Source organism: Rhineura floridana, chromosome 15 (assembly GCF_030035675.1).
Source record: "Rhineura floridana isolate rRhiFlo1 chromosome 15, rRhiFlo1.hap2, whole genome shotgun sequence".
NCBI classification, from domain to species: domain Eukaryota; kingdom Metazoa; phylum Chordata; class Lepidosauria; order Squamata; family Rhineuridae; genus Rhineura; species Rhineura floridana.
In genome coordinates this window covers 19,082,934-19,109,627 of record NC_084494.1, presented here as the reverse complement: position 1 = coordinate 19,109,627, position 26,694 = coordinate 19,082,934, and the positions used below count along the sequence as shown (strand labels likewise).

Below are 26,694 nucleotides of genomic sequence, written 5' to 3'. Positions count from 1 at the left end.
TACACATCCTCCCATCTGCCATTTTCTCTCTTGTTTCTTGCTCTTTTATCCCCCTTCCCACATAATGGATAAGGTGCCTATTAACTCACTTCCAGAATCACTTAGCAGGAGAGAGCTGTGGCTTCCATGATGTCATGCTCACAGTCAGGATTCCACGAGACTGGAATGGTGATGTCACAATGCAGGAGGGAGGAATGGTTTCATTGGTGGTGGACTCCACACTACAGGCACAATGGACCCCCGTCGTAGGAGCTCTGCGGTGAGATCCTAACTTCAGGAAGTTGGTGGGGTTTGCCCTCCTTCTCTTTGGGAAGCAGTATGCATCTTGCTGCCCACACCTTTCCTGTCTCCAGTGGTGTAGTAGTAAATGTTGGAATGCAGAATCTCATCATAACAGCTGCTATAACCACACAACTGTGTGTTCCTTTAGGTCCAAGCTAGACCAAAGATAAAATTTAAAATTTTCCTCATGTTTTGGCATGACTGCAATCCTGTGCTTAGTTACCAGGGAGCAAGCTCTACTGAAGTCAATGGTGCTGACTTCTGATTGCGGAGGTTCAACTTATAAAACACACTGCGCTTTGACAGAAGTACTTCAGCAAGCTGAAGCGCAACTGTTAGCCTTTAACTAGAAATGCAAGCAATCTTGCAATGAAGTGTGGCCTTTTAAACTGCTTGTATGAAGTAGGAACTGCATCAAAGAAAAGGAAAGAAGGAGCTAGCCTCTGCTTGATTGTTTTCTCATTCTCTGACTTTTGGTGGTTCCAGGCTGCTGTTATTTTGTGGGCAGGATTCAGTGGCATACCATCAAATTCAGGTTGCACAATTAAGGTGGACCTCCTGCAGATGATGGAATTGTTTTTGCTCTGAAAAAAAAAAAAGTCCCGGAACTGTGTTCTCCCTCCACTACACCAGTCCCTATCTCCCATCCCAGCACATTACAGATATAACATAGCTGGAATCCTTGTATTGCAAACTACCCTCCAGTCTTTCCTTCCCTTCATTTTGATGCTCCTTCAGAGGCCATACAATTTTTGTAGGGCTGGAGCAACATGGAGATCCAGATGTGTACTAGAAGCATATATTGCAGTGAATGAAAATGGGGGTACACCCTTGTGACATCCCAGGTCTCATCATGCCAAAGACCTCTTCCCAAACCAGGCTGCCTCCAGGCTGCACACCGCTACAAGTTTGACTCTGTTGTACACCGTATTTATTAATCCTGCAATAGCCCATCCTCCACTAATATAAAAGCCAACAATCTCTTTGCGTTTGGTTAGAGATAGGTTAGAAAAAACATAGATGCCCTATTATATTGATCAGAAAGTCATTTTGGCAATGTTCAGAAATACAAACATACTGGGATAATGTGGGACACCATCAACTTAATAAAAGGAACATACTACTTAAGAGAGAAAAATGGAGAACTAAATAAATATATAGAAAATTGGGCAATTTTTATTATATTCTTGAACCAAATGTATCAGGAGAATAAGTATCCTTACGAATTATTTCCTCTGCTTTGATTTGTTCAATATATGTAAATACGTTCATACTGTCGGTAATATTTCTTTTATTTATTTATTAATTTATTTGATACAAATAAATTGAATATGTTGTACCCTTAAAGCTTTTTCTTTTCTTATTGTTATTTTTCTTTTTTTTCCAATGAAGTTTTTTTTTAAAAAAAACAACTCACAATTTTCTTCAAGCAGGGATAAGGACCCTCAGGCCTGGAATGTGGCCCTTGGGGCTTCTCTGCCTGGCCCTTGAGACTCTCCCTGGGCCACACCCCTTCTCTGCAGGACACACTCCTCACGGGTCCTGCTTCACATTCTGCTGGCATGCTTTTGCCTGGCTGGAATGTGTCCTTGAACACTCATCATGTGTCTTGGTTTCCTAGATGGAGGGGTATGCGAGTGTCTGTAGAAACTACCCTACCGTATAGAGGTAAAATTTACATTTGTTCCTGTGACCGCTTTTGCTTCTAACCACCACACCCATCACTAGTGTGTGGCTCCCGGAAGGTGCACAGAAGGGATCACAGCTAAGAAAGTGTCCCTCCTTCTGTCCTACAGTATGTTATAAATTGCTCAAAATATCGTTGAGCAGGGTATGAAATGTCAGACTTGTCACACCATGTCTGTGCACATGCATTGATATGGCTATGTGCTACGCACCTCCCAGGCAGTGAGGCAACGCTACCCGGGGTTTGCCTTCCTTTTGGAGATCACTGGAGACTTGCAGTGGTTTTGTAATATTCATTTTGAAATATACACGTTGAGCGTAGGTGGTGGCAAGCCGTGCAGCACACCGAGTAGGCAGAGTAGATTAAGCAGCCTCCAGTGTTGGGAGATGGGGAAAAAAATGATTCAGTTTAAATTTCAAGCCAAATCTATTAAGCCGCACTTTCCAAAACAGCATGAGAACCAAGACCCACCCATCCTTTGACATTCACACTTATTCGAATTTTGCAGTGCAGTTCGCTAACCAACGAATGTTTATGAAAGTACATATGTTAGGGGGAAATGTACATAAAAATGAATATGAGTGACAACAAAAATGCATTATAAGAAGAGAAAATGCTCACAAAAATGTGTTTAGACACATTAGTCAAGACTGCAAACAAAATCGTGTTCATTCAAAGAAATTTCCACTCAAATGCTGGAGAATTTTCATGAGGACTTTTTTTAAAAAAACCACAAATTGCTGCAGAAATGAGGAAAACTGAATTTAGGGAAAATTAGAAACTGAGAGAACTGAAACTGACAGGTCTTTCCATTCCTAGCCAGGGGTGGGGAAACTCTACCTTAGGGGCTAACTGTGGCCTAGCTGGCCCTTCAGAATCACCCAAGGCTACACCTCTTCTTCAGCCACACCTCCTCACCCCAGGCCACAGGCTTCGCCGACCCTATTTTGTGGCCTCTTTGGGTGTTGCCTGGCTGCTCTTACTTGCCCAGATGGAGGATAGAGGGGTGTGTGAATGTGTGTAAAATTAGCCTACTGCACAAAGGTAACATTTGCATTTGTTACTCCAGTGTCGCTTCTGGCTCTGCACACCACTGACATGGGACCCTCAGGAGGTTGCTCAGAAGGAACGCGGCCCTTTATCTGAAAAAGGCTCCCCACCCATGGGATGCGCATTTGGTATGTTTTGCCTGTTCCTAAAGAGTTTATGTGTATTCTTAGGCATTGCAGATGCCTGACACAGGCGGGCATCCAGGAGTTCCTGAACAAGAGCTCACCGAGATCAACTGTAAAGATGTCACTTGTATTCAGGTATGCTCATTTTTTCCTGCTTCTTTTTTTCCAGGACTCAAGTTTCTTTGGCTGTGACACACCATGCATTTAAAACACATAAATTCCCACCACCACCCCCGGAATCCTAGGCACTGTAGTTTATGTCTCATAGAACAACAATTCCCAGCACCTTTAAACTACAGTTCCCAGGATTTTTTGGAGTCATCTGCTTTAAATGCCCTTTAAATGTGCGGTGTGGATGCAGCCATAGTCCATAGCCCCATGAGCTTTCATAAGAACATAAGAGCCCTGCATTGTGCATAAGATGTAAACTCTTTACAGCTCAGGACTGCAACCTCTTCTGGAATACCTCTCCAAATATGAACTTACCTTGACCCTTAGATCTTCTTCTGAGGCCCTTCCACCCTCTGAGGGAGGCTTAGAGGGTGGGAGGACAGGGAGAGTGAGGGCCTTTTCTGCCGTGGCTCCCCATCTGTGGAATTATCTCCCCAGAGAGGTCTGCCTGGTGTCTTCATTGACATCTTTTTGGCATCAGGGGAAGATTTATCTTTTCACCCCAGGCATCTGATAGACTGAGGCGATGTTGTGTTGTTATAAGTGTGCTGCCAATCTTCCTGTGACTGCTGTGGGGGTTTGTTTGTTCTGTTTTCATGGTAGCATGCATTTATATTTAAACTTTTAATGTGTTATAAGTCGCTTGGAGACTTTTGGGTCACAAGCGACTGACAAGTTTGACAAGCAACGACAAGCAACGACAAGCAACGACAACAACAGCCCATCTCGCCTAGCATCCTGTCTCCCACAGTGGCCAAGCAGATTGCCCATGAGAAGTTTACAAGCAGGGCATGAATGCAACAGCCCTCTCCCTACTTATTTATTTATCAAATTTATATCCCGCCCTTCCTCCGAGTGTTCCTCACCCAACTGGGACTGTGGGTCGCCAGAGCAAAGCATTTCCATTAGCCACACCTGGAGTGGGAATGGGTTGATCTGCCAATCAGTTGCAAAATGTATTTGTTATTAATTTATTAAATTTACAACCTGCCCTTTGAAGCTGAATTTTAAAAAAGCACACACTCAAGCTGCTCCCACCAGGTTTTACAGTAAAAAGGGGCGGGGTCTGACTAGCGTTGTGTGTCCCCGCTTTCAAAAGAGAGAGGTGGAGATGCCCTGGAACCAACAGAACCATGAGTGTGTTTCTACTCTGGTATTCAGAGACATGCTGTCTCAGATACTGGAGGCAGATATTATTATGAGCATGGGGGTTGAAACGGATGATCCCTGTGGGTCCCCTTTCCAGCCTCTGATTTGGAATCCTGTGCCTTGGAATGAGGAACTGGCTGTGCTCGCCAGATGAATTTCTTTTGTTAAACAAATAGAGTGGCCAGGTAGTTAATGGGCCTATTAGGCACCCAGCAACTGCTGAATAAACCAGGAAGATCCTTTTGTCATTGAAACTCTTCAGGAGAGCCTTCACCCCCTACCTTCTGGAGCCTAGGAGAGGTTTTTTGTGTTTTTAGTTGTGTCTAGAGAAAGGCTGGTAACTGGAGGCAGGCAGAGAGATTGGCTCTCTGCACCATGGCATTTGGGTGCCTCCTGCAACCCAGATGGAAAAGCTGGATATTGGACTGCTGATGCCTTGAACCCCCTCCATCCTAAGCTCAGGTCGGAATGTGTGTAAATAAACAAACCATATTTCATAAAGACACCGCAGTCTCTGCTGACCTTCTTCCCAAAGGAAACCAAACCCTGGAGGAGTGCAGGGACCCTGGAAATCTCACAGCTCGGAGATTGGGGAGGCTCACAACAATATATTACACAGCCATTGTGACTAACACCCACTGATAACCTGATCCTCCATGAATTTGTTATTACTACACTTGTGATAGGGAGTCCCATCGTTAGCTATGTGCTCCGTGGAAGAAGTATTTCCTTTTGTCTGTCATGAATCTTTCAACATTCAGAGTCATTGAATGACCCCTGGAGTTCTCGTATTATGAATTATCTTGGAGGGGGACAGTTACTCAGTAGCATCCACTTTGCATGCAGATGATCCCCCGTTTGTTCCCTGGCATCACCAGGTAGGACAAGAAGAGACTCTGGTCTGAAACCCTGGAGAGCCGCTGCCAGTCAGTGCAGACAGTACAGAGCTAGATGGACCAATGGTCTGACTCAGTATATGGCAGCTTCCTATGATCCTAAGAGAGAGGAAGGAAAAATGTCTCTACCTGCTTTCTCCACACCATGCATAATTCTACACTCCTCTGTCATGTTCCCCCTTACTTGCCTTTTTTCTAAACCAAGAAGCCCCATGTTAGTTAGTCTACTAAATTTATGAATCACTTTCCACAATTAAATGTCCTAAAGTGATTCACAACAAAAAATAAAATAAAATATATTAATGAGAATATATATTAAAAACATAATCAGAGTAAAAAGCAAATTCCAATCACGAATGCTGCTGAAGTGCTCTGGGAAAACAAAAATGTCTTCGCATGGTGCCGAGACAATGACAACGTTGGCACCAGGTGATCTTCCCTGGGGAGATCATTCCATAGTCAGGGAGCTGCTACGTTTCCTTAATTGGGGAGTTGCTCCAGTCCCTTGATCACATTGCTTGTCCTTTCACCTTCCCCACAGTTCTGCTCTTTCCTTCAACAGGATGACTGGGACGTGGAAGAGTTTGTCTCGAAAACATGCATGGGGATGTTCCTCCATCATCCAGCCTTCAAGCTCTTGCTGGCCAGCTTCATCATTCTGAATGCCATTATTATCGCTGTGCGAACAGACCCAGCATTAGAAGAGGTTAGTTTGGACATGCCAGTCTGGGCAGGGCCTTGGGACTGACCATTGACTGGTAAAGGGGCACAGCACATCCTTGACTCAGCCTTTCCCCTCCTCCTCCTCCTCCTCCTCCTCCCTTCCCCTTCTTTTTCTTGTTTGCCTTCTCCTTCTCTTCCATTTCTGAGATGGCGAACCTGTAGTCCTCTAGATGTTGCTGGACTACAATCAGACTACAACTTCCATCATCCCTGGCCATTGGCTCAGCTGGCTGGGGCTGATGGGAGCCAGAATCAAAAACATCTGGAGGGTCACAGCTTCCTAAGCCCTGTTCTGTTTCCTGGGCACCTGTTTACTGCAGGTTTGCAGACATGCATCTTTCCTTGCAGTGGTGGCTGACAGCTGCATGTCAGTGGGGCAGTGAAGTCCGCTCTGGGTTTTAGTCCAAATTTTCAAGGAGCTGTCCAAGGTGTTGAAGTCTATTCCCAAAATAGGTTCGCCACCTTGGACAGCTCATTGTATGTTCAGACTGAAACCCAGAGTGGATTCCACTGCACAGCTGACATGGCTCCACCAGCTGCCATTGGTTCCTTGAAGTGTTCCATAGTGTTCATTGCCGGGAGCAGCTCTTTCATTTCAAATTAAGTCAGTCGGGGTGGGCAGATAAAATTATTCCTGTCTCAATCCAGTTTCATTTGCTTACAACAGGGTAGGGGAATGTGTGGCCCTCTGGATGCTGTTGGACTCCAATTCCCATCAACCCTAGCAAGCATGGCCAATGGTCAGGGATAATGGGAGCTGTCGTCCATCAACATCTAGAGAACTACATGTTCCCTACAGCTCAGGTTACCATCATTTTGTCATTTCAAAAAGAGTACATTTGGCTTCAATCAGTGAAAAGTAAGAGTATGCTGTTGCACCATCTCAAAAAGAGTACATGTACTCTTAAAAGAGTATGGTTGGTAACCCTACCTACAGCTGGTTTACTAAGCCAGTTTATTTCATCTTCTTTGTGGGTGCATTTTTTTAAGGAAAATGAATTTTTAAAAGTTAAAATTGTACCCAGTTTTACAAAAAAGGAGAGAAATAAAAATGACCCGAGGGCTGCCTCTTTCTTCCTTTACTGTTTTGCAGCTGCTTAGAGAAGCTATGCGCAGTTGAAAAAGAAACAAATCTGTTGCAAAACTGCTCTGAGGAATCAACTGTACATCATAGCTTGCAGTCACTTCCTGGGGAATTATATGGAGGGGGGGAAATGGCTGCCCCCATATACCTAAAAGGTGACTCTCACAGCCCTCCTTCTCCTTCCCAAAGGGAGATGAAAGATTTCATAGGGAGCAGGGATTAAGAAAGATATCAAGAATTGCTTTAAATTAAGGACTTAACTACAGTACATACTACATCCACTTACTGGGGAAGGGCCAGAACTTAGTGGTACAGGAAGTGTTTTGCAGGCAAAATGTCTCAAATTCAATCCCTGGCACAGCGATGGTTAGGTAATTTTAGATTCTGGATTTAGATTACATCTGCACTATACATTTAAAGCAGTATGATACCACTTTAAATGGTCATGGCTTTCTCCAGAGAATCATGGGAACTATAGTTTGTTAAAGGTGCTGAGAGTTGTTAGGAGACCTTTCTTTCTCTTACATATCTACAATCCTCAGAGTTTACGGGGAAGAGGGATTGATTGTTAAACCATTTTGGAAATTATAGTTCTGTGAGGGGAATAGGGATCTCATAACAACTCTCTGCACCATTAACACACTACACTTCCCAGGATTCTTTGGGGGAAGCAGTGACTGTCGAAAGTGGTATCATACTGCTTTATGTACTAATACAAATGATTAAACAGTATATAAATGTTTTAAATAACTAAAGTACAGATGTGGCCTTAATGGTCTTCCCGGTGGAGGAGAGAGCTCTCTAGACAGTAATGTGTATTATACTCAGGGCCAGAGCCAGGCCTGCCCCAGGCCCCCTACTCCCAGCCTCCCCTCTTACAGACTGTGTGGGACCGTTCCACCTATCTCTTCTCTCTTTCTGTGAATGCCGTGCAGGTCACTGCCATCAACCAAGATGGTGGTGGAGGCTTCTTTAAGGGGCTGATACCTCTGCTGCCATCTTTGTTGATGGCATACATGCTTGCTACGCTCTGTGTGCGCACATGCCATTAATCAAGATGGCGGTAGGGGCATCAACTCCTTAGAGAAACATCTGCTGCCATCTTGATTGATGGCAGCTGCTCACACAGCACTCAGGGCATTCACAAAAAGGGAGGAGAGGTAGGCAGAGCAGGCGGGCACCGTGGGCCTGCACAGTCGGGGGGGCTGGGAGCTCCGTCTCTGTGATCTGCAGCAGGGTCGGGAATTGACCCTGCCTAGGATTGTGGAAGGGAAAATGTACCCCACACCCTAAGTAGGGGCCCTTCAGGGCCCCCTCTAGGCCACAGGGGTCCTCGACCAGAACCTGACCTGGCCACTCTTTGGTGCCAGCCCTGATTATACTTACTTCAAAATGTGACACTCCAGTCCTGCTGTGTTTGGAGACCCTCCTACTGATGCTGCTGAGTGGAGCCATGGCCATCTGCCCTAAAGTCTTGCCCTGATGGCACCACTGGTCCCTGGGATTCTACAGATAGAGGTGGAAAATGTTCCAGCCTGAGATCCTGGAGAGCTGCCCCCAGGCAATACTGAGCTAGGTGGACTAACCATCTGAGCCAGTATACAGCAGCTTCCTATGAACGTGTGGAAGAGGGTTGGGAAAAAGCAGCTTTGGAGAGTGTTATAATGATGTTGTTTTGGAGTAGATACATGGTGGAGAAGAAGACTGTGAGTACTTGGAGGCTCTGCGCTAAAACAGGGGCAGGGATCCTTTTTCAGCTGCATTCCCTTCTGGACAACCTCCCAAGGGCTACATGCCACTGGCGGGTGGGGCCAGAGGTAAAAACGGGCAGAGCAACAAAATGTAAATCTTACTTTTCTACACACTATCAGACACATCTCTCTATCCTCCATTCAGGCAAGCAAGAGGCATTATCAAAGGATGTGTTCCAGCCAGGCAAACACAGGAAGGGTATGAAGCAGGGCCAGTGAGGGGTACTGCCTGGAGAGATTTCCAAGGGCCAGACAGAGAGGATTGGAGGGCCACATTCAGCCCCCGGTCCTAGGATTCCCCATCCCTGGACTAAACCCTCCCTTCCCACATGATATCTGAGGGTTTAGGGCAGGGGTGGGGAACGTTTGACCCTCCAGAGGGCACTGAACTACAGCTCCCATCAGCCCTAGTAAGCATGGCCAATAGCCAGGGATGGTGGGAGCTGTAGTTCAGCAACATCTGCAGGGCTGCTGGTTGTCCACACCTGGTTTAGGGGCTGGTTGAGTACTGCATCCTACATCTTACAGTTGAGGATCAGGAATATGTTGCAAAGAAGGATGTTTGGGGGCAGATTGCAAAGTTTGTTCTTTTCTTCTGTTCTCTGTTGTAGAAATACTTTGAGTTGTTCTCTGCGATCGATACTATTGTCCTGGCTTTCCTCCTCTGTGACGTATTTCTTAGCTGGTATTACAGTTTCTTCTTGTACTGGAAGGTGAGAACAGGGTACCTGCCCCAATGCATATATCAACTGTGATTGTGGATGCTTTGCTCCTTTCCAGAGGAAACATGCAAATGTCTTTTCTTGTGCATTTTCAGCTATCATAAGTAGTCAGAGTGTCCATAAGCTTAGTAGCAAAGCACATACTTTGCACAGAAGTGGTATAGGGTTCCTTCTAGGAATGGAAGGGTCTGTCAGTTTTGATTCTCTCACTTTTCCAATCTTAAATTCAGCTTTCCACATTTCCACATCAGTTTGCACATTTTTTTAAAAAAAAGTAATCATTAAAATTCACCGAGAGCCAGTGTGGCCTAGTGGTTAAAGTGTTGGACTATGACCTGGGAGACCTGGGTTCGAATTCCCACATAGCCATGAAACTCACTGGGTGAACTTGGGCCAGTCACTGCCTCTCAGCCTCAGAGGGAGGCAATGGTAAACCCCCTGTGAATACCGCTTACCATGAAAACCCTATTCACAGGGTCACCATAAGTCAGAATCGACTTGAAGGCGGTCCCGTTTCCATTTAAAATTCATCAGCATTTTAATATGATTTTCTCCTAATACATTGTCTATGCAGTTGTAACTAATGTACACATTTTTACAAGCAGTTTTTCCCATCACTTGCAGTGGGATAAAAGGAGAAGTTTTAAATAAAAACATAACAGAAATGCATCTACACCCCCAAATTACAGGCAGTTTAAATCTAAAACCTGCATGGTATGGTGGTTAGAGTGTTGGACTATGATCTGGGAGACCAGGGTTCATATTCTCACTTGGCAATGAAGCTCACTGGCTGACCTTGGGCCAGTCACCGCCTCTCAGCCTAGCATCCCTCACAGGGTTGTTGGTACACCACCCTGAGCTCCTTGGAGGAAAGGTGGGATATAAATGCAACCCATTCCAGGAAGAAAGGAAAAGTATGGCACTGAACCAGAGCTTGGAAAAGTTACTTTTTTGAACTACAACTCCCATCAGCCCCAGCCAGCATGGTCACTGGATTGGGCTGATAGGAACTGTAGTTCAAAAAAGTAACTTTTCCAAGCTCTGCACTGAACAGACTGTGATGAATAAAGAATATATGGAATGTAGGTTAGGAGTGCCTTCAGGAAAGAATGTATTTGTCCAATATTCTTGCATTTCTTCCTGGGCATGTAACGCTTAGTTACACTTGAGCCCTGATTAAAATGCATGGAGGAGGCTTCCTAAGTACAGGAGACTCCCACCTTCTGAAATAGACTCTCTAGCTCATGGAGGATGACCAGAATAAGGAAAGGGGAGGAGCGAGCACACTCATCCTTTGTGTGTTTCCTCAAAGTGGGAAAGGAGCACCCGAAGAGGGCTTTGTTTGGAGCAAGGCAACCCAGGTTTGAATCCTTGCTTCCTACAAAGCTCACTGGCCGATGCTGGGCCAGTCACATACTCTCATGCTAACCTGCTTTACAGGGTTGTCGTGAGGATAGTATGGGACAGCTCCCATGCAAAACACCATCCTGGTGTTCTTGGGGGAATGGCTGGGAAGTTCAGATCTTCTGCGGTTCCAGATGACCAGTCTTGGCTCCATATCTCTTACCATTGTTTTCCCCCCCTCCTTTCCATGCAGGATGGCTGGAATATCTTCAACTTTTTTATCGTGCTGTTTCTGTTTTTTGGCCTGATCTTTATTGCCCTGAATGACACGACACTTATCCACATGCTCAGGTAGGAATGGAGAGCTGGAAGCCTGAGATCTCCAAATTCCTGATTATTTTTAAATGAAATTTCAATCCTGCCCTTCCTCCCAAAGGAGCGTAGGGCAGCAAGAGAAAAAAGAAAATAATAATAAAATTAAAATTAAAACATCTCAAAACATTTTAAAACAGTTGCATATCCCCACAGCTAATGTTTTCAAGGTTGCATGGAATGCAAACAGGTCAGGAAGCTCCTTCCGAGGGCACACCGGGATGGTTAAGACTGCACATGCACATTAAACACCATGCATTTAAAGGACATGACTTCCCTTTCCCCCCAAAAAATCCTGGGAACTATAGCTTGTCAAGTGTGCTGGGAAATGTAGCTCTCTGAGATATAAACTACAGTTTCTGGGATTCTTTGGGGGGAGGGAAGCCATGAGCTTTACGGGTGCTTTAAATTATGGTGTGTAAACATCAGCCTACGTTCCTTCTTCTGGCTCCAGTCCAGTCCTTTCCTTGGCAAAATATTGCATCTACTGTAGCAGGTTGCAGTCCTGGTTAGCTGGTGTTTTTAGGAACCCAGGAAGTTGCCTTCTACTGAGCATTTGGTCTGTCTAGGACAGTTATTGCCATCCTACTGATTGACAGCAGTTCTTCTCCAGGGCTTTCCCCAGCCCTATGTGGACATGCTGAGATTGAACCCTGGGACCTCCTGCATGCAAAGCATGTGCTCTGCCCCTGAGCTACAGCCCTTCTTTATACACAAGCATGATATTCGTCTTGTTCTTTCCAGAGTCATGAGACTGATGCAGGTTTGTACCTTGGTGAGCGGTCTGGCGCGGATGATCCAGGTGATCCTGCAGTCCATTCCTGACATGGCTAACATCATGATCCTGCTTTTTGCCATCATGCTGGTGAGACACCATCCAATCCCTAAATTTTGATTCTTGGGAATGAAGTGAGATCCTTTCTGTCTCTTACATCTCCTGCTCTCCTCCAGTGTTGCTTTCCTTCCCTTCCGCCTCCTTCCCCGCCCCCCACCTTGGCTAGCTGGGCATTGATATGGAGTAGGGATGGGGGGAGAAACTCAATTCAGTTTGCACTAAAGCAAACCCAACTAATTTGCACTTTGCAAAAAAATGTGGGCCAAAACACAGCTGTCCTTCAAAATTCACACTTCTCTGAATTTTGCAATGCAGTTCACCAGCCAGGTAAAGTCTACAAAAAATACATGTATTAGGGTAAAGTTTGCATAAACATGCATATTTTAGTGAAAATAAAATACAAGCATGCATTACATCTGGGGAAATTGATTTGCAACATGGTGTATATTTTATTTATTTATTTTGTTACTTAATTTGTATCCTGCCCTTCCTCCCAGCAGGAGCCCAGGGCGGCAAACAAAGTGCTAAAAACACTTTAAAACATCATAAAAACAGATCTTAAAATACATTAAAACAAAATAGCGTTAAAAACATTTTTTAAAAAAAACAACTTTAAAAAAGGGTTAAAAACATTATTAAAAAACATATTAAAAGCAATTCCAACACAGATGCAGACTGGGATAGGTCTCAACCTAAAAGGCTTGTTGAAAGAGGAAAGTCTTCAAAAGGCGGCGAAAAGATAGCAGAGATGGTGCCTGCCTAATATTCAAAGGGAGGGAATTCCACAGGGTAGGTGCTGCCACACTAAAGGTCTGTATATTAGGGAAAATATATATAGGAAAGTGTATTAGGGAAAATAGCATACAAAAATGTGTATCAAGAGAAATACGCACTAAAATGCTGGTGAGGATTTTTTTTTTTTAATGCAAACTGATGTGAAAATGCGAAGAACTGAACAAATTCATCTATCGTAGTATGGAGTTGAATCTGGAAATCTGCATGGCTGAGCATTTGATTGATTGAGGTACTGACTAAAGAAATTTAAGAAGCAATAGGCTGAAATATAATCACAAAAATAATTACAACTTCAATTACAAACAGAATCAAATTAAAACACTTTTTTAAAAAAAGTACAGACAAAACAATCCAAAAGTTTTCAGTTACAAAACTAAAAACTAGCAGCAGTTTAAAAACCCAGCACAACATTTGGTAAAACATGAATTGGGAAAAACAACGTTTTTTAAAGTTTAACAACCAGCAAAAATAGTGCAATATATATTTCCTTTGGGAAAGAGTTCTAGAGATATTGGAGGGGAGGACGGTGAAAAGGTCCTTTCTCTAGTGCCTGTCAGACTGATGGATCTTGATGGTGGAGGGTCTGTGACCACTAGGCTCATCCATGTTGAATTGGAAGGCTTGCCCAGAATTATGAGAATTGGAAACTGGGTGCACATCCATCACTTGATGACTTGCATGCATGAACGCTGCCTTACATCAACAGTGCAGATTGAAAGCTCCTCAGGGCAGGGACTTGTTCTCTTGCACTTTGTACAGTGCCATGCATATTAAAGCTATGATAGTAATATCACTTCATCCATAATGCTTTCCAATGGACTTGCATTCGGCTTCCATAGGAAGATAGGAATCTGTCTTATACTGAGATAGACCATTGGTCAGTCTAGCTCCTCATTTTCTACACTTACAGACAGTGGCTGTTCATGATTTCAGGCAGGAGCATCTCCTAGTCCAACCTGGAGATGCAGGCTATCGAACCTGACACCTTCTGCATGCCAAGCAGAGGCTCTGCCACTGAACTACCGCCCTTCCCTAAGGCCTTCCACAGTAGCAAACTATAGAAAAATCAAGTGAGAACTGGCCTGCTGTTGTAATCAGACTGCCAGACTTAGGTAGGGACGGCATCAGGGATCAGTACTGTTGGGCAGCTGCTGAGGCCCACCCTGGCGCAAGGGCCCAATGTCAGCCACTGAAAATCCCTGGTCCTCCTTGCTTTCAATGCATGTCCCTTCTAAGCAAGTGAGTGGTCACAGGAGCAAGAAGAAGGAACATCAGTCTCCTACTACCTTGCCCTCTCCTTCTCAGCAGCTGTTTGGATCGGGCCCAGAGGAAGAAGGCAAGGGCAAGGCTGATGTGGTTAGGATAGGAGTGGCCAAGGTGGTGCCCTCCAAGATGATGTTGAACTACAGCTCCCATCTTCCTTGACCACTGGCCAGGCTAACTGGGGCTGATGGGAATTGCTGTCCAACAACATCTGGCAGATACCACGTGGGCTACCCCTCAATTAGGGGTTCTTCCGCAAACTTTCTTCATTTTTACACTGTCCTTGTTTTGTACTTTTTCAGGTCTTCTCTGTATTTGGTGTGACCCTTTTTGGAAGCCTTGTCCCAAAGCATTTTGGGAATCTGGGGACTGCTTTGTACTCTCTGTTCATCTGCATAACGCAGGATGGGTGGATTAACATATACGATGACTTTGAGTGAGTAGATTGCCTGCCCCATTCAGCCACAATCAACGAGTGCTGCTGGCTCTTCATTCTAAACAGGAGGAAGGACATCAGGCAAATAAAGTTCTGAGCAGTGACCATGTTGGGCTCAGTATTGTCTAGCTCACTATTGTCTGCAGTGACAGGCAGCAGCTCTCCAGGGTTTCAGGCAGGGGACATTCCCAGCTCTACCTGGACATGCTGGGGACTGAACCTGGGACCTTCTGTGTGCAGGGCAGGTGCTGTGTCACTGAGCTACAGCCCTTCCCCAAGCTCACTGTCCCCTACAGTTCAAGCTAGTGAAGAACCATTTCATATCAAATAGCAAAATTCTAAATAAGAAGAAATTGTAGAAGAATCCAGCAAGTGTGATCCTGACTAAGTTAGTTGGACCAGGGCTGGCCCTACCTTCAGGCAGACTGAGGCAGTGGCCTCCGGTGGGAGGGAGTGGTGATGATGTGCTGGAGGACAGAGCTGTGTCTGCCATGTGGCCTTGCCTGTGCTTCTGTTATATGTCCCACTACCAAAAGAGGTTCAGTTGACAGGAACATAAGCCAGAGCCTGATTGTGGAATTCCTGCCAAAGTGGCTAGATGCAAGAGGGACAGGGCTTCTGCACCTTTAATAACAAGCTATCCCTGCTGAAATTGAAACTCTCTCTTCTAAAGAACTATTAAAAGTGCAAGAGCCCTGTGTGCTTCCCCCCCCCCTACCTGGCCACTCTAGACTCATCCCAGGTGGCATTTAGGCAGGCAGGAAAAACTTTCTGATATCTTGTGGCTTCTAACCTATAGCTGAAGACTGCAGCTGCGATCCTTTTGATTTAAAGTTTTAGTGGCCCTCCTGATGTTGATCATAGTATGGCTGATGATCAGGGATGATGGGAGCTGTAGTCCAACAGTATCTGGAGGACATCCCTGGTCAAGAGAGAAAAGGATGAGTGAGGCATGGATCCATCCTGGGAGGAGTTGCAAAGGGCAACCAAAATGTTCAAGGGAATGGAGCAACAAGAAAGGCTACAACATTTCGGTTTTTTTCATTGTGAGGAAAGGCAAGTCAGAGGCAGCACATGACAGAAGTGTATAAAATTATTCATGGTATGGAGAAAGTAGACAGAGAAAAATTTTCTCCCTCTCTCATAACACTAGTACTCGGGGACATCCAATAAAACCTGAATGTTGGAAGATTCAGGACAGACAGAAGAAAGTTCTTCTTCACACAGCACATGGTTAAACTATGAAATTTGCTCCCACAAGAGGCAGGGATGGCCACCAATTTGGATAGCTTTTAAAAAAAGATTAGACAAATTCATGGAAGATAAGGCTATCAGTGGCTACCAACCCTGATAGCTATGTTCTCTCTTGGTTCTCAGAGGCAATATGCTTCTGAATTCCAGCTGCTGGAAACCACAGGAGAGGGAGAGCCCTGTTGTTCTAGGATCTCCTTCCCTAGGCATCTGGTTGACCACTGTGAGTACAGGATGCTGGACTAAAAGGGCCACTGGCCTGATCCAGCAGGCTCTTCTGATGCTCTTACTTTCCTTTGGTGACAGTGTTCCTCTTTTCCTCTACAGAAATGAAGGTCTTGCCTTGGAGATAGGCGGGGCCCTCTACTTCTTTATCTTCATCACATTTGGGGCCTTCATCTTTGCAAATCTACTTGTGGCTGTGGTAACAACAAACCTAGAGCAGTCTGTAACTGCATACAATGAGAAGCAAATGCAAGCTCGGGTTCCTTACGTGCTTGCAGACACTGGACTTGATGTGAGTATTAATTCAAGGGCTGGAGAAGCTAGATGGGAGATGGGCACAGAGCTCTTGACAGCTGTCATTAGGAAATCCATAGGAATGGGGGAGAAATTCTTTTGTTTTTTTAAGCTGAACTTACCATAGCTGTGAAGCTGTGAAGGGCAGTAGCTCAGTAGCAGAGCATCTACTTTGCATGCAGAAGGTTCCAGGTTCAATCCCCAACATCTTCAGCTAGGGCTGGGAAAGGCTTCCTGTCCAAAACCCTGGAGAGCCACCTTCAGACAGTACAGACAATACTAAGTTAGATGGACCAGTGGTCTGATTCTCCCTCCACTTAAGTATTAGATGGGCGCCACCTATGTTATCTTTTCGGCACCTACTGAAGACCTTTCTCTTTCAACAAGCCTTTTAAGTAGAGACCTTATCCCAGTCTGCATCTGTGCTGGAATTGCTTTTTCATATATTTTTAAACCTTCTTTTTAAAAAACGTTTTTAAAGATGTTTTGTTTTAATATGTTTTTAATGGTTGTGTTTTAATATATTTTAATGTCTGTTTTTATGATGTTTTAAAGTGTTTTTAGTGCTGTCGTTTACCGTCCTGGGCTCCTACTGGGAGAAAGGGTGGGATATAAATCAAATAAATAAATAAATATACAGCAACTTCCTATGTTCCTTTTGAAGCCAAATGCAATTCCATTGGAAAACATTATGAATGAAGTGATATGATCAATGGCATGTGGGAGAGGTCTAAGCCTTTCCAACAGTGTCATGGCCCTGAACAGATTCTCAGCCTCCCACCCCCCACCCCATCCCCCACTCAGCAGCTGCTTTTTAACAACCACACAGTAAGACTTCCATTCACTTCCAGTCCCAGATCTGTCATGCCAAGGTATGGACGAATCTGTCAGTTTTGGTTTCTCTCATTTTTCTAATCTTAAGTTCAGCGCTTCACATCTCCATATCATTTTGCGATTTTTTTTAGAAGGCCTCATGAAAATGCAACATTATTTTAGTGTGAATTTCTCATAATATGCATGTTGTTCTATGCTATTTACAATATACATAGTTTTGCAAAGCAATTTCCACTAAAGTGTTTTTGTATGTTTTCACTAACTGTATTCATCGTTAGGCACGCTTTACTCTAGTGTGTGCAGTTTTGTACCCATTCGTTGGCTAGAGAACTACATTGCAAAGTTCAGAGAAGTGCAAGTTTCAATGGATGGTTGTGTTTCGGTTCATGGATAGTTTTGGAAAGTACGAATTAAGTAGGCTTGCCTTTAAATGCAAGCTCAGCTGAATTTCTGCCTTGTCCCTAATCTCAGCTATATCTAGTTTGACCCTCGGTGCCAAACCAACAAACTTGTGTCTGAGCCATTTTTAAATTATTTGCAATTGGTATTATGAACTTCTTTGATGACAACCCTAAGGAGGAAAATAGGGCAAACAGCAATGCTAGGAATTGACACTGGGACCTTCACCAGGCAAAATATGTGCCTTACTGCTAAGCTATATGGTTGGTCCCTTGTCAGTTTTCCAGTTTTTGGTGTTTGACTCTCATGCTTGACAGCTAGTGTGGTGTAGTGGTTAGGGTGTTGGACTAGGACCTGGGAGAGACCAGGGTTCAAATCCCCATTTGGCCATGAAGCTCACTGGGTGACCTTGGACCCATCACTGTCTGTCAGCCTAATCTACCTCACAGGGTTGTTGTGAAGATAAAAGGGAGAGATGGAGAACCATGTATAGCACTTTGAACACTTGAAGGAAAGGTGGGATATAAATGTACTAGAAGAAAAATGACTGATTTGTCACACACATTTCAGTCCAGGGAGACTGTGTGGCTCCTGTCACTTTATGAGATTAGTCCCCTAATACAGGGACTCCTAATAGGTAGCAGAGTGACTTGAAGAAAGCCAACAGAGGCCAGAGGAAAAGGAAAACAATACCTCACTGAGCAAACTTGGTATCACTTGAGGAGAAATAAACAGAGAGGTTTTGTCTTTCTTAATTTAGGCTATGTTCACAGCAGGAAGATATTCAACAACTAAACAGACGGGGAAAACTCCCTCAACTACACAGGCGATCAGAGCACAAATTACTTCAGCAAGGATCACACCATTCTGACTGGTTGCTAGGCAACCCCTTCACACAACCCCTCTTGAGTTGTTGAATAACTGTAAACAGAATTAGTCCTTAGGTTACTAACTGAATGATCCTTACTGTTTTGTATTGCTCCTTGAGCAGGACGGCATCGAAGATGATTTCCCCCCAGGTCAGCAAGAACCTTGGCATGTAAAAGAGGTCATGCGTGGTACATCAATGGTTCATCACCAGGAGTTGCTTGGCTTTGGTAACTTAGGCAACCTGAATGATGCCACCTGTGAAGAACTCTGCATTGTCCTGGAAGCAATCCACGAGAACCTTAAGGAATACCGCGTGATCCGGGATGAGCTTGATGTGTAAGTCAAGCCACTCTTCTTGCTTGTTCTCCTTGAGAATAAGAAGCATGTCAAATGTAACTTCCTAAATGTAAAATCTAAGTTTACCCCATTCACAAAACCAGGGGTAACCCTCCAGAAGTTGTTGGACTACAATTCCTATTGTTGTTGTTGTTGTTGTTCTTACCCACTCTTCACCAGTAGGTCCCAGAGTGGGTTATAATTTAAAATTCTGTATTTAAAACAGGTGAAACAAACTAGAGTCACAGGACTGGGGTTGATGGGAGTTGTGATCCAACAATGTATGAAGGGCACCACATCAACTACCCCTGCTCTAAGCTCTAGAGCAGGTCTGGAGAACCCATGACCCTCCACATCTTGGTGGACTGTAACACATCATCCCTGATTATTGGCCTCGCTGGCTGTGGCTGATGGGAGGGCCACAGGTTCCTTCTGTCTGCTTCAGAGAGAACAAGTTTATTTTGGATGTCTGCCAGGTGTCATTTAAGAGGGAGTCCACTGTTCTAGGAATCTTTGCACATTAGGATTTAACAAGTGGAACCTGCAATAAAATGTAGCCGTATGGAGTTTTTTCTGATCAGTAAGGTTGCCTGCCAGTCAGTCAGACATGCCTTCTTTCAGGATATTCTATTTGATTCCTTTGCAGTCCCCATCCCACCACACTAAATAGACAGTCCCAGTATTTTGTGGCCTCTGAGTATGCTCATGCCCCATTGGGTTGTTTGGGGTGGGGATTGATCCCTTAGGTTCACAATACACACACACACACACACCAGATTGGTGTTTTATTGCAGGTGTATTCTAAAACATGTTCTTGAGCCAATAACATTGCAGTAGTGGTGGATTTATTCTGCTTCAGTGTGTTCTGCAATGCTTCCCCAGTGCTATCATATTATTGCTGTCCAGATGGGCTGTAGCGCAACAAAAGTGGGACAAAAATAAAACATTGTGGGATTTCAGCAGGAAGTTGTGGGATAGGTACTGACTAGAAATGAAACAGTGTGACCATCACAAAATCTTTGCAGGCACAAACAGTATTGGAAGTGGGAATCATGTGTGACTGCCCTGATGGCATCATGAGCACAAATCTTTATGAATGCACAATTTAAAACAATATCTGGAGGGGCCCACATAAAGATTTTTTTCTACCTCTGCAAATCTTAAGGTTCCCTGAAGATACTGATGATCTTCCTCCTATTTCCCAGGGGCCTCATTTGGTTTGCATCCCTGCAAACTGGAGCTCTCACCATTTCAGTGTACTTCTTACTCCATTGAACTTCAATGGATGTTTCTCCAAGCATATACCTAATGCTGTCTTGAGGCCAGTCTGGATGAGACATAGGAACTTAGGAAGCTGTATAGAGTCAGTCTACAATGACTGGCTTTGGCTCTCCAAGATTTCAGACAGGGATCTCTGCCAGCCTTACCTGGAGATGCTGGGGATTGAACCTGAGACTTTCTGCATGAAGGGCAGATGCTCTGTCACTGAGCTATGGCCCTTGCCCAGGAGATCTGTGACCAGGTGACACATTCTTTCTTTAATGCAGCTGCAGTGTGGGTGCAACAAATTGGACTGTGCATGGGGGGGAGTGTTAAACTCTTCCCCAGCTGCTTCCCTGATTTAAATTGCACCCCCTGAAGCTTCTATTAGTCATGCATGAGGGAAAAACAAAAATACCTGTGCTGTACCTGGGTTTGGGCATTTGATATTTTCCTTATGTGTTCACTATAAAAACTTTAAAGCAGAGTTGGAGGACCTCAGACTAAGGCTGCAGTATTAGATATTTAGCATCATACCGTTTGAACTGTCATGGATTCCCCCAAAGAATGGTGAGAGCTGTAGTTTGTTAAGTGTGCTGAGAGTTGTTAGGAGACCCCTGTTCCCCTCACAGAGCTACAATTTCCAGAGTTCCCTGGGAAGAGGGATTGATTGTTAACCACTCTGGAAATTGTAGCTCTGTAAAGGGAATAGTAGAGCCAGTGAAGGTATGACCTGGGGACAGTTCTGAGGGCCACATTTAGTGTGAGAGGTTACCAGTTGGTAGAGAAACTGGTTGATGGAGGAAGTCTCTGCAGCATTCTTTCTTGCTTGCTTTGATTCCTGTAGAATAATCAAAGAGGTGAGGTCCATCAAATTTAACGTAGAGCAAGAACAAGAGATTGTTTTGCGAAACATCCGTGGGACCAACATCTCGGAGACCGTGCTTAACACAGATGGCATCCAAGGCAAGCCTGGCGACATCCTGTCTACGTTGATGAATCTTGATAAGGTATGGTTGCTTCCCCGTGGTCTTGGAAGGCAATATTTGGAGCAGATCATTCCACTGGCGACATTACTCCATCACAATTCCTTAGTCTAATTGAGGGGAAACCCATGTAGTGCCTTCCAGATGTTTTTGGACCCCATTCCCCATCATCAGCCCCAGCACCCAGCCTGCATGGCCAACAACATCTGGAGGGTACCATGGGCTGTATCCAGCTTTTTATTTTGAGTAGACCTTAACTGAGTTATAGTATCTTCATGAATTTCAGTGGGTCTAAGGAACTGACAGTGCGTGGCTTAGAGCGCACTCCTGACTGCAGTGAGACTTTCATTTGGTGCTACTGGATTTTGGCAATGAATGCAAGCTTTGTTGCTTTGGCCGGCTTGACAGGCCAAACATGGCTCATCAGGCCAAAGGTAGAAAGCCTGTCCTCAAATATGGTGGGGTTCAGGAAGCTTGCCCAAAGGTATGCCACACTCTTTATCTCACCTACATAGATATCTCTAATTTGGCCTTACTCTGACTCACCAAATGCATTCTCCCAGTGGTGGCTGGTGCCCATTGGGACTGGTAGGGTGGGAGGAGAGAGGTCGACAGTAGGTGGAGCCCCAGCCAATGACAGGGAGAGCCAACTCATTCTAGTTTTGCCCCCATCCTCCTCCCTACTGAGTTCTACAAGGGCAACACTGAAACTAAAATGAAGGAATGGACTGGATGTAAGTAAGAAGACAAGCAAGTAGGGTCTGGCTGAGTTAAGACTCAGGTTGGTGGGGCAGTGCGCAACTTGCCCAAATGGACCAGCCCTCTTTTTTAAACCCATGAATGTACACAGCCATATGTGTCTAATCCACACTGCAGACACAGCCACTCCCCATACCTTCTTGGCCCCAGCCACCAACAGACACACACATTCTTCCTGGATTTCTGACTCAAGATTGACCTCTTCCTTTGCCGTCTTTCTCTGGCAGATGAACATTGACTCGGAATACCAAAAGGGCGCTGTGAAATTAGCAGCCATGAGAGCACGGCGACAATCGTTGGTAGGTAGAACTGTAGCTTGTATGACTAATTCACATGGCTCGGCACATGCAAGCATTCATTCTTTCACTGACTGGTAAAACTTATGCATTCCCTAATGTACAAATCTCTAAGAGTTTAGCATTATATAGCATTATCACGATCATCATCATTATCATGGGATGTATATTTTCAGGACCTCCCTATTCCTGTGACTGTAATTTGTTTTAATTTTTTTTAACACTGAATTTTAAATTGTTGTAACTTGCCCTGGGACCTTATGGTGAAGGGCAGATAAGAAATCAATATATTTATTTATTAGATTTATATCCCACCCTTCCTCCCAGTAGGAGCCTATGGCGGCAAACAAAAACACTAAAAACATCATAAAAACAGACTTCAAAATATATTAAGACATCTTTGAAAACATTTTTAAAAGCTTTTAAAACATCTTTAAATGAAAGGTTTAAAAACATTTTTAAAAAAACCAATTCCAGCACAGATGCAGACTGGGATAAGGTCTCAACTTAAAAGGCTTGTTGAAAGAGGAAAGTCTTCGATAGGCACCAAAAAGATAACAGAGATGGTGCCTGTCTAATATTTAAGGGAGGGAATGCCAAAGAGTAGGTGCCACTACACTAAAGGTCTGTTTCCTATGTTGTGCAGAATGGACCTCCTGATAAGATGGTATCTGCAGGAGGCCCTCACCTGCAGAGCGTAGTGATCGACTGGGAATATAGGTATCCTGGTCCCAAGCTATATAGTGCTTTGTACACCAAAACCAGAACCTTGAACTTAGCCCAATTATTCACTTAACCATCAAAACTTCTAAGTGGTTTGCACAAAATATAATATATACATTAATAAAACTGTTAGAATCAGATGTTGACCTATTTTTTTCAAAATATGAATAGAACCAGTAGTTTCAAAAATATGCATTATAAAATGAAATTACTTATTAAAATACAAGTCAAACTTAAATATCTGGGTAGACTTGCCTAAACAAAGAAGTTTTTAGCAGATGCCACAAACCTTGTATAGTATCAATGGGCAGGGAGTTCCAGAGTATAGGTGCTGTCACACTGAAGGATTGATTCCTTGTAAGCATGGAGTGAACATTATGTCACACTTGTAAAAGTGCTAGTTCCACAGATCAAAGTGGTGAAGTGGCCATATATGGGGTACGGCGATCCTTCGAGTAGAGTGGTCCCAAAAGTCATTGCAATAAATGTTGAACAGTGTAACAAGAATTACAGGGCAGGGAAAACCTGCCTAAATAGATGGGTTTTCAGAAAGAGTTTAACACTCACTGCAGTTCCTACTGCACTTTGGGAGGATGTTCTAGAGGTGGGTGTTGCTACTGAGAAGGCCCACTTTCATGATATTATAAGACAACATTCCATTGATCTTCGAAAGCATTGCAGATTGCATTCCAAGATCAATTAGCATTGCAGACTGTGGCTGTGGTCTCAGGGTTGTTCTGTCATTCACTCAGCTTGGAGTTCAACTCCTATAAGGTAGGGGTGGTCCTTTAGATGTTGCTGGACTCCAACTCCCTCCAGCCTTAGCTGTTGGCCATACTGGTTGGGGCTGATGGGTGTTTAGAGTTGGACTCCTCACCATTGTCACATGACCTCACCTTATTGTACTTACAAAAGATCCACAGTATAGACTGTAGGTCTGAAACAGGCGATGATGCATCTCCTGAGATGTATAGTGTGACACTGTGCTTGGTTTTGCTCCTTTCAACCTGAAATACCTGGGAAAAGATCTCACCTAAACTATTTGGTAAGAACCTGTCTGTATTGAGTCAATAGGCCATTCCCTCTTGCTTTGCACCCCAAGAGTACAATGATACCCTAGATCAGCCTTTCCTACGTTGGTGCACCATCAACATGGCTGTGTTGGCTGAGGAGCATAAGAAGATTTATGAAATCTATAGATTAGATTAGGGTAAATGCTTAAAAAACTTTGTGAGCCATGAATGGGAACATATAACCTTTAAATGGCCAAAAGGCTGCTACCTTTACAGCACAACACTATGCATTTTTCTCAGAGCTTGGAAAAGTTACTTTTTTTGAACTACAACTCCCATCAGCCCCAGCCAGCATGGCCACTGGCTGGGGCTGATGGGAGTTGTAGTTCAAAAAAAGTAACTTTTCCAAGCTCTGATTTTTCTCATAAGTAAGGCCCACTCTATTTAGTGGAGCTTACTCCTGGGTAAGAGAGGAGGGGACCCCCCCCCGGGGAAACTTTTAAATATGTTTTTAAACCTTTTTTAAAAATATATGTTTGTAAACCTTTTTTAAAGCTGTTTTTAAAAGCTGTTTTGTTTTAATGTATTTTAAAGCCGGCTTTTATGATGTTTTAAAGTGTTTTTAGTGCTTTTGTTTGCCACCCTGGGCTCCTACTGGGAGGAAAGGTGGGATATAAATCAAATAATAAATAAATAAATACATAAATAAACTTTGCCCGGACACCTCCCCCCCCAAAAAAAGCCTGGAGCTGGCTCTGATGGACCCCAACCTGGATGGCTCTGAAAAAGCATGAGACAGATTCATGGTAGAATTACGGCTATATTCTATCTCCACTGTTGGGGGGAGTGTGCCTCTGAATTCCAACTTGCTGGGCATCCCAAGTGAGGAGAATGCTCTTGTGCTCAGGTCCTGCTTGCAGGTGTTATTCTTGCCGGGGCAGAGACGAAGCAGTGTGAGACAGCAGCAAATTTGTGGGGAGCTCCAGGTTGACAGCAGTGGCTCCAACTGCATCAACCTAGCACTGGGCAGAGCTTGGAAAAGTTACTTTTTTGAACTACAACTCCCATCAGCCCAATCCAGTGGCCATGCTGGCTGGGGCTGATGGGACTTGTAGTTCAAAAAAAGTAATTTTTCCAAGCTCTGGTACTGGGGCCATACACACACATCAAAATAGACTGAATAGGCAGAGCCAAGGGTTGCTGCTGCACATGAAAGCCAAAATAAGTTTCCTTTGACTGCACACCTTTTGTGTACTAATTTTTTGTTGTTATATTTCCCCTCTTTGTTACTCTACCCCTAGGCATCAGGACCTCCAGCAAAAGGTCCAGTTCATCAGTCGAGTTTGGTAAGACTGTAGAATCATGTGCTGCAGATGCTATCTTCTTAACTAATTACCCCTTGGTGACCTTTCAGGGCATGCTTATGTGTGACACAGAGAGATGTTAAAACTGTTTAATTTAGGGGTCGGCACAATCAGCACAATGACCTGGTAGAAATGTTCAGTGTCATTTCAGAGTGCAGTTGGAGTAAGGGGAGGATGATCACAATTTTTAATAAATCTAAATGAAGTCGAAAGCTTGCAGCTAAATAAAAACCACTGCTATTTATCACATTTCTAGCATCCTAGCAGACGTTCATACCTCTGGTATACAGGTACACTAAGTGATCCAATATCTAGGCAGTATGACAGCTGTGGGGAACCTTTGACCCTCCAGATGTTGCTGACCTACAACTCCCATCACCCCTGGCCACTAGCCATGCTTGCTGGGCAGATGGGAGTAGTAGTTTAGCAACATCTGGAGGGCCAAAGGTTCCCCACCCCTGCAATATAAGATCTCCCGTAAAGGAAGTGTTCTGTCTGTCCTTCGCTGTGGTTTATGAGAGGATTTACCCTGAGGGGAAAAAAGACTTGGGAAAAGGTCTTTCTAAAAATTGATCTACTTCAAAACATCAAATATTTTTACATATTAACCAAGATGAGTAATTTGGAATGAACAAAAACACTTTTTGAAAGATTTCTTCTTACAGTGCTTGCCTTTCTTTAAAAAGTCTTGCTGAAAGCAGAACAGTATTTCTGAGCTGTCCCAGTGAGGAAGAGAAGAAGCCAAGACGTAGTGGTTAAGGAGTTTTAAGAGTATGAGAGCCCATATGGATCAGACCAAAGGCCCATTTAGCTCAGCATCCTTTTCTCACAGTGGTCAACCAGATGCCTATGGGACCCCACACACACAAAGGACCTGAGTGCAACTGCATTCTCCCCATTTGTGGTTCCCAGCAATTGGGATCCCAAAGCACACTGCCTCCAATAGTGAAAATCAGTTTTCCTGACGCAGAAAGACCCAGAGAAATTCTGATGGGAAACCCTAACTGATTACATAATATATGTTTCCCAGCATCTTCTAAACAACAGAATTCTTTTAAATTCCAAAACAAGATGTCTAACAATAGAATGGAAAGGGAAAGAAAAATACTTCAGGTGAATGACTGGCTATGAAGGTGGTCCTGACGTGAGAGATTTGGATTCTGGGACCACAGGCTATGCTTCCTGGAAGATGGGCTGCCGGCAAGTGATGGGTTGCACCTCACAAGGACAGGGAAGAATGGGCTTGGCCACAGCATGGAGAAATCAGAAGAGCTTAAAACTGAATCCTAAGGAGGAGGGAGACGTAAACCAGGTGGTAATGACTAACAAAGGCTTGTGGACAGTAAGGGGAACTGAGGGGATGGCTCTAATGGGGCCCAATATTAGTTTTCATAAAAAT

The 26,694-nt window shown here is 44.2% G+C and overlaps 2 protein-coding genes across 3 annotated transcripts in view; both read left to right on the top strand.

Annotated features, from left to right (window-relative positions):
* The window catches only part of LOC133370229 (mitochondrial peptide methionine sulfoxide reductase-like), a 289,872-nt gene that overhangs the window by 255,815 nt on the left and 7,363 nt on the right, over nt 1-26,694 (top strand). The gene's annotated exons all lie outside the window — the stretch shown is intronic.
* CATSPER4 (cation channel sperm associated 4) lies at nt 3,199-25,289 on the top strand. The gene is made up of 11 exons (XM_061597684.1): nt 3,199-3,279; nt 5,923-6,066; nt 9,530-9,631; nt 11,238-11,335; nt 12,101-12,221; nt 14,552-14,685; nt 16,264-16,453; nt 18,680-18,894; nt 21,002-21,164; nt 22,127-22,198; nt 25,233-25,289. The coding sequence occupies exons 1-11, from the start codon at nt 3,199-3,201 to the stop codon at nt 25,287-25,289; spliced, it is 1,377 nt and encodes a 458-aa protein (XP_061453668.1).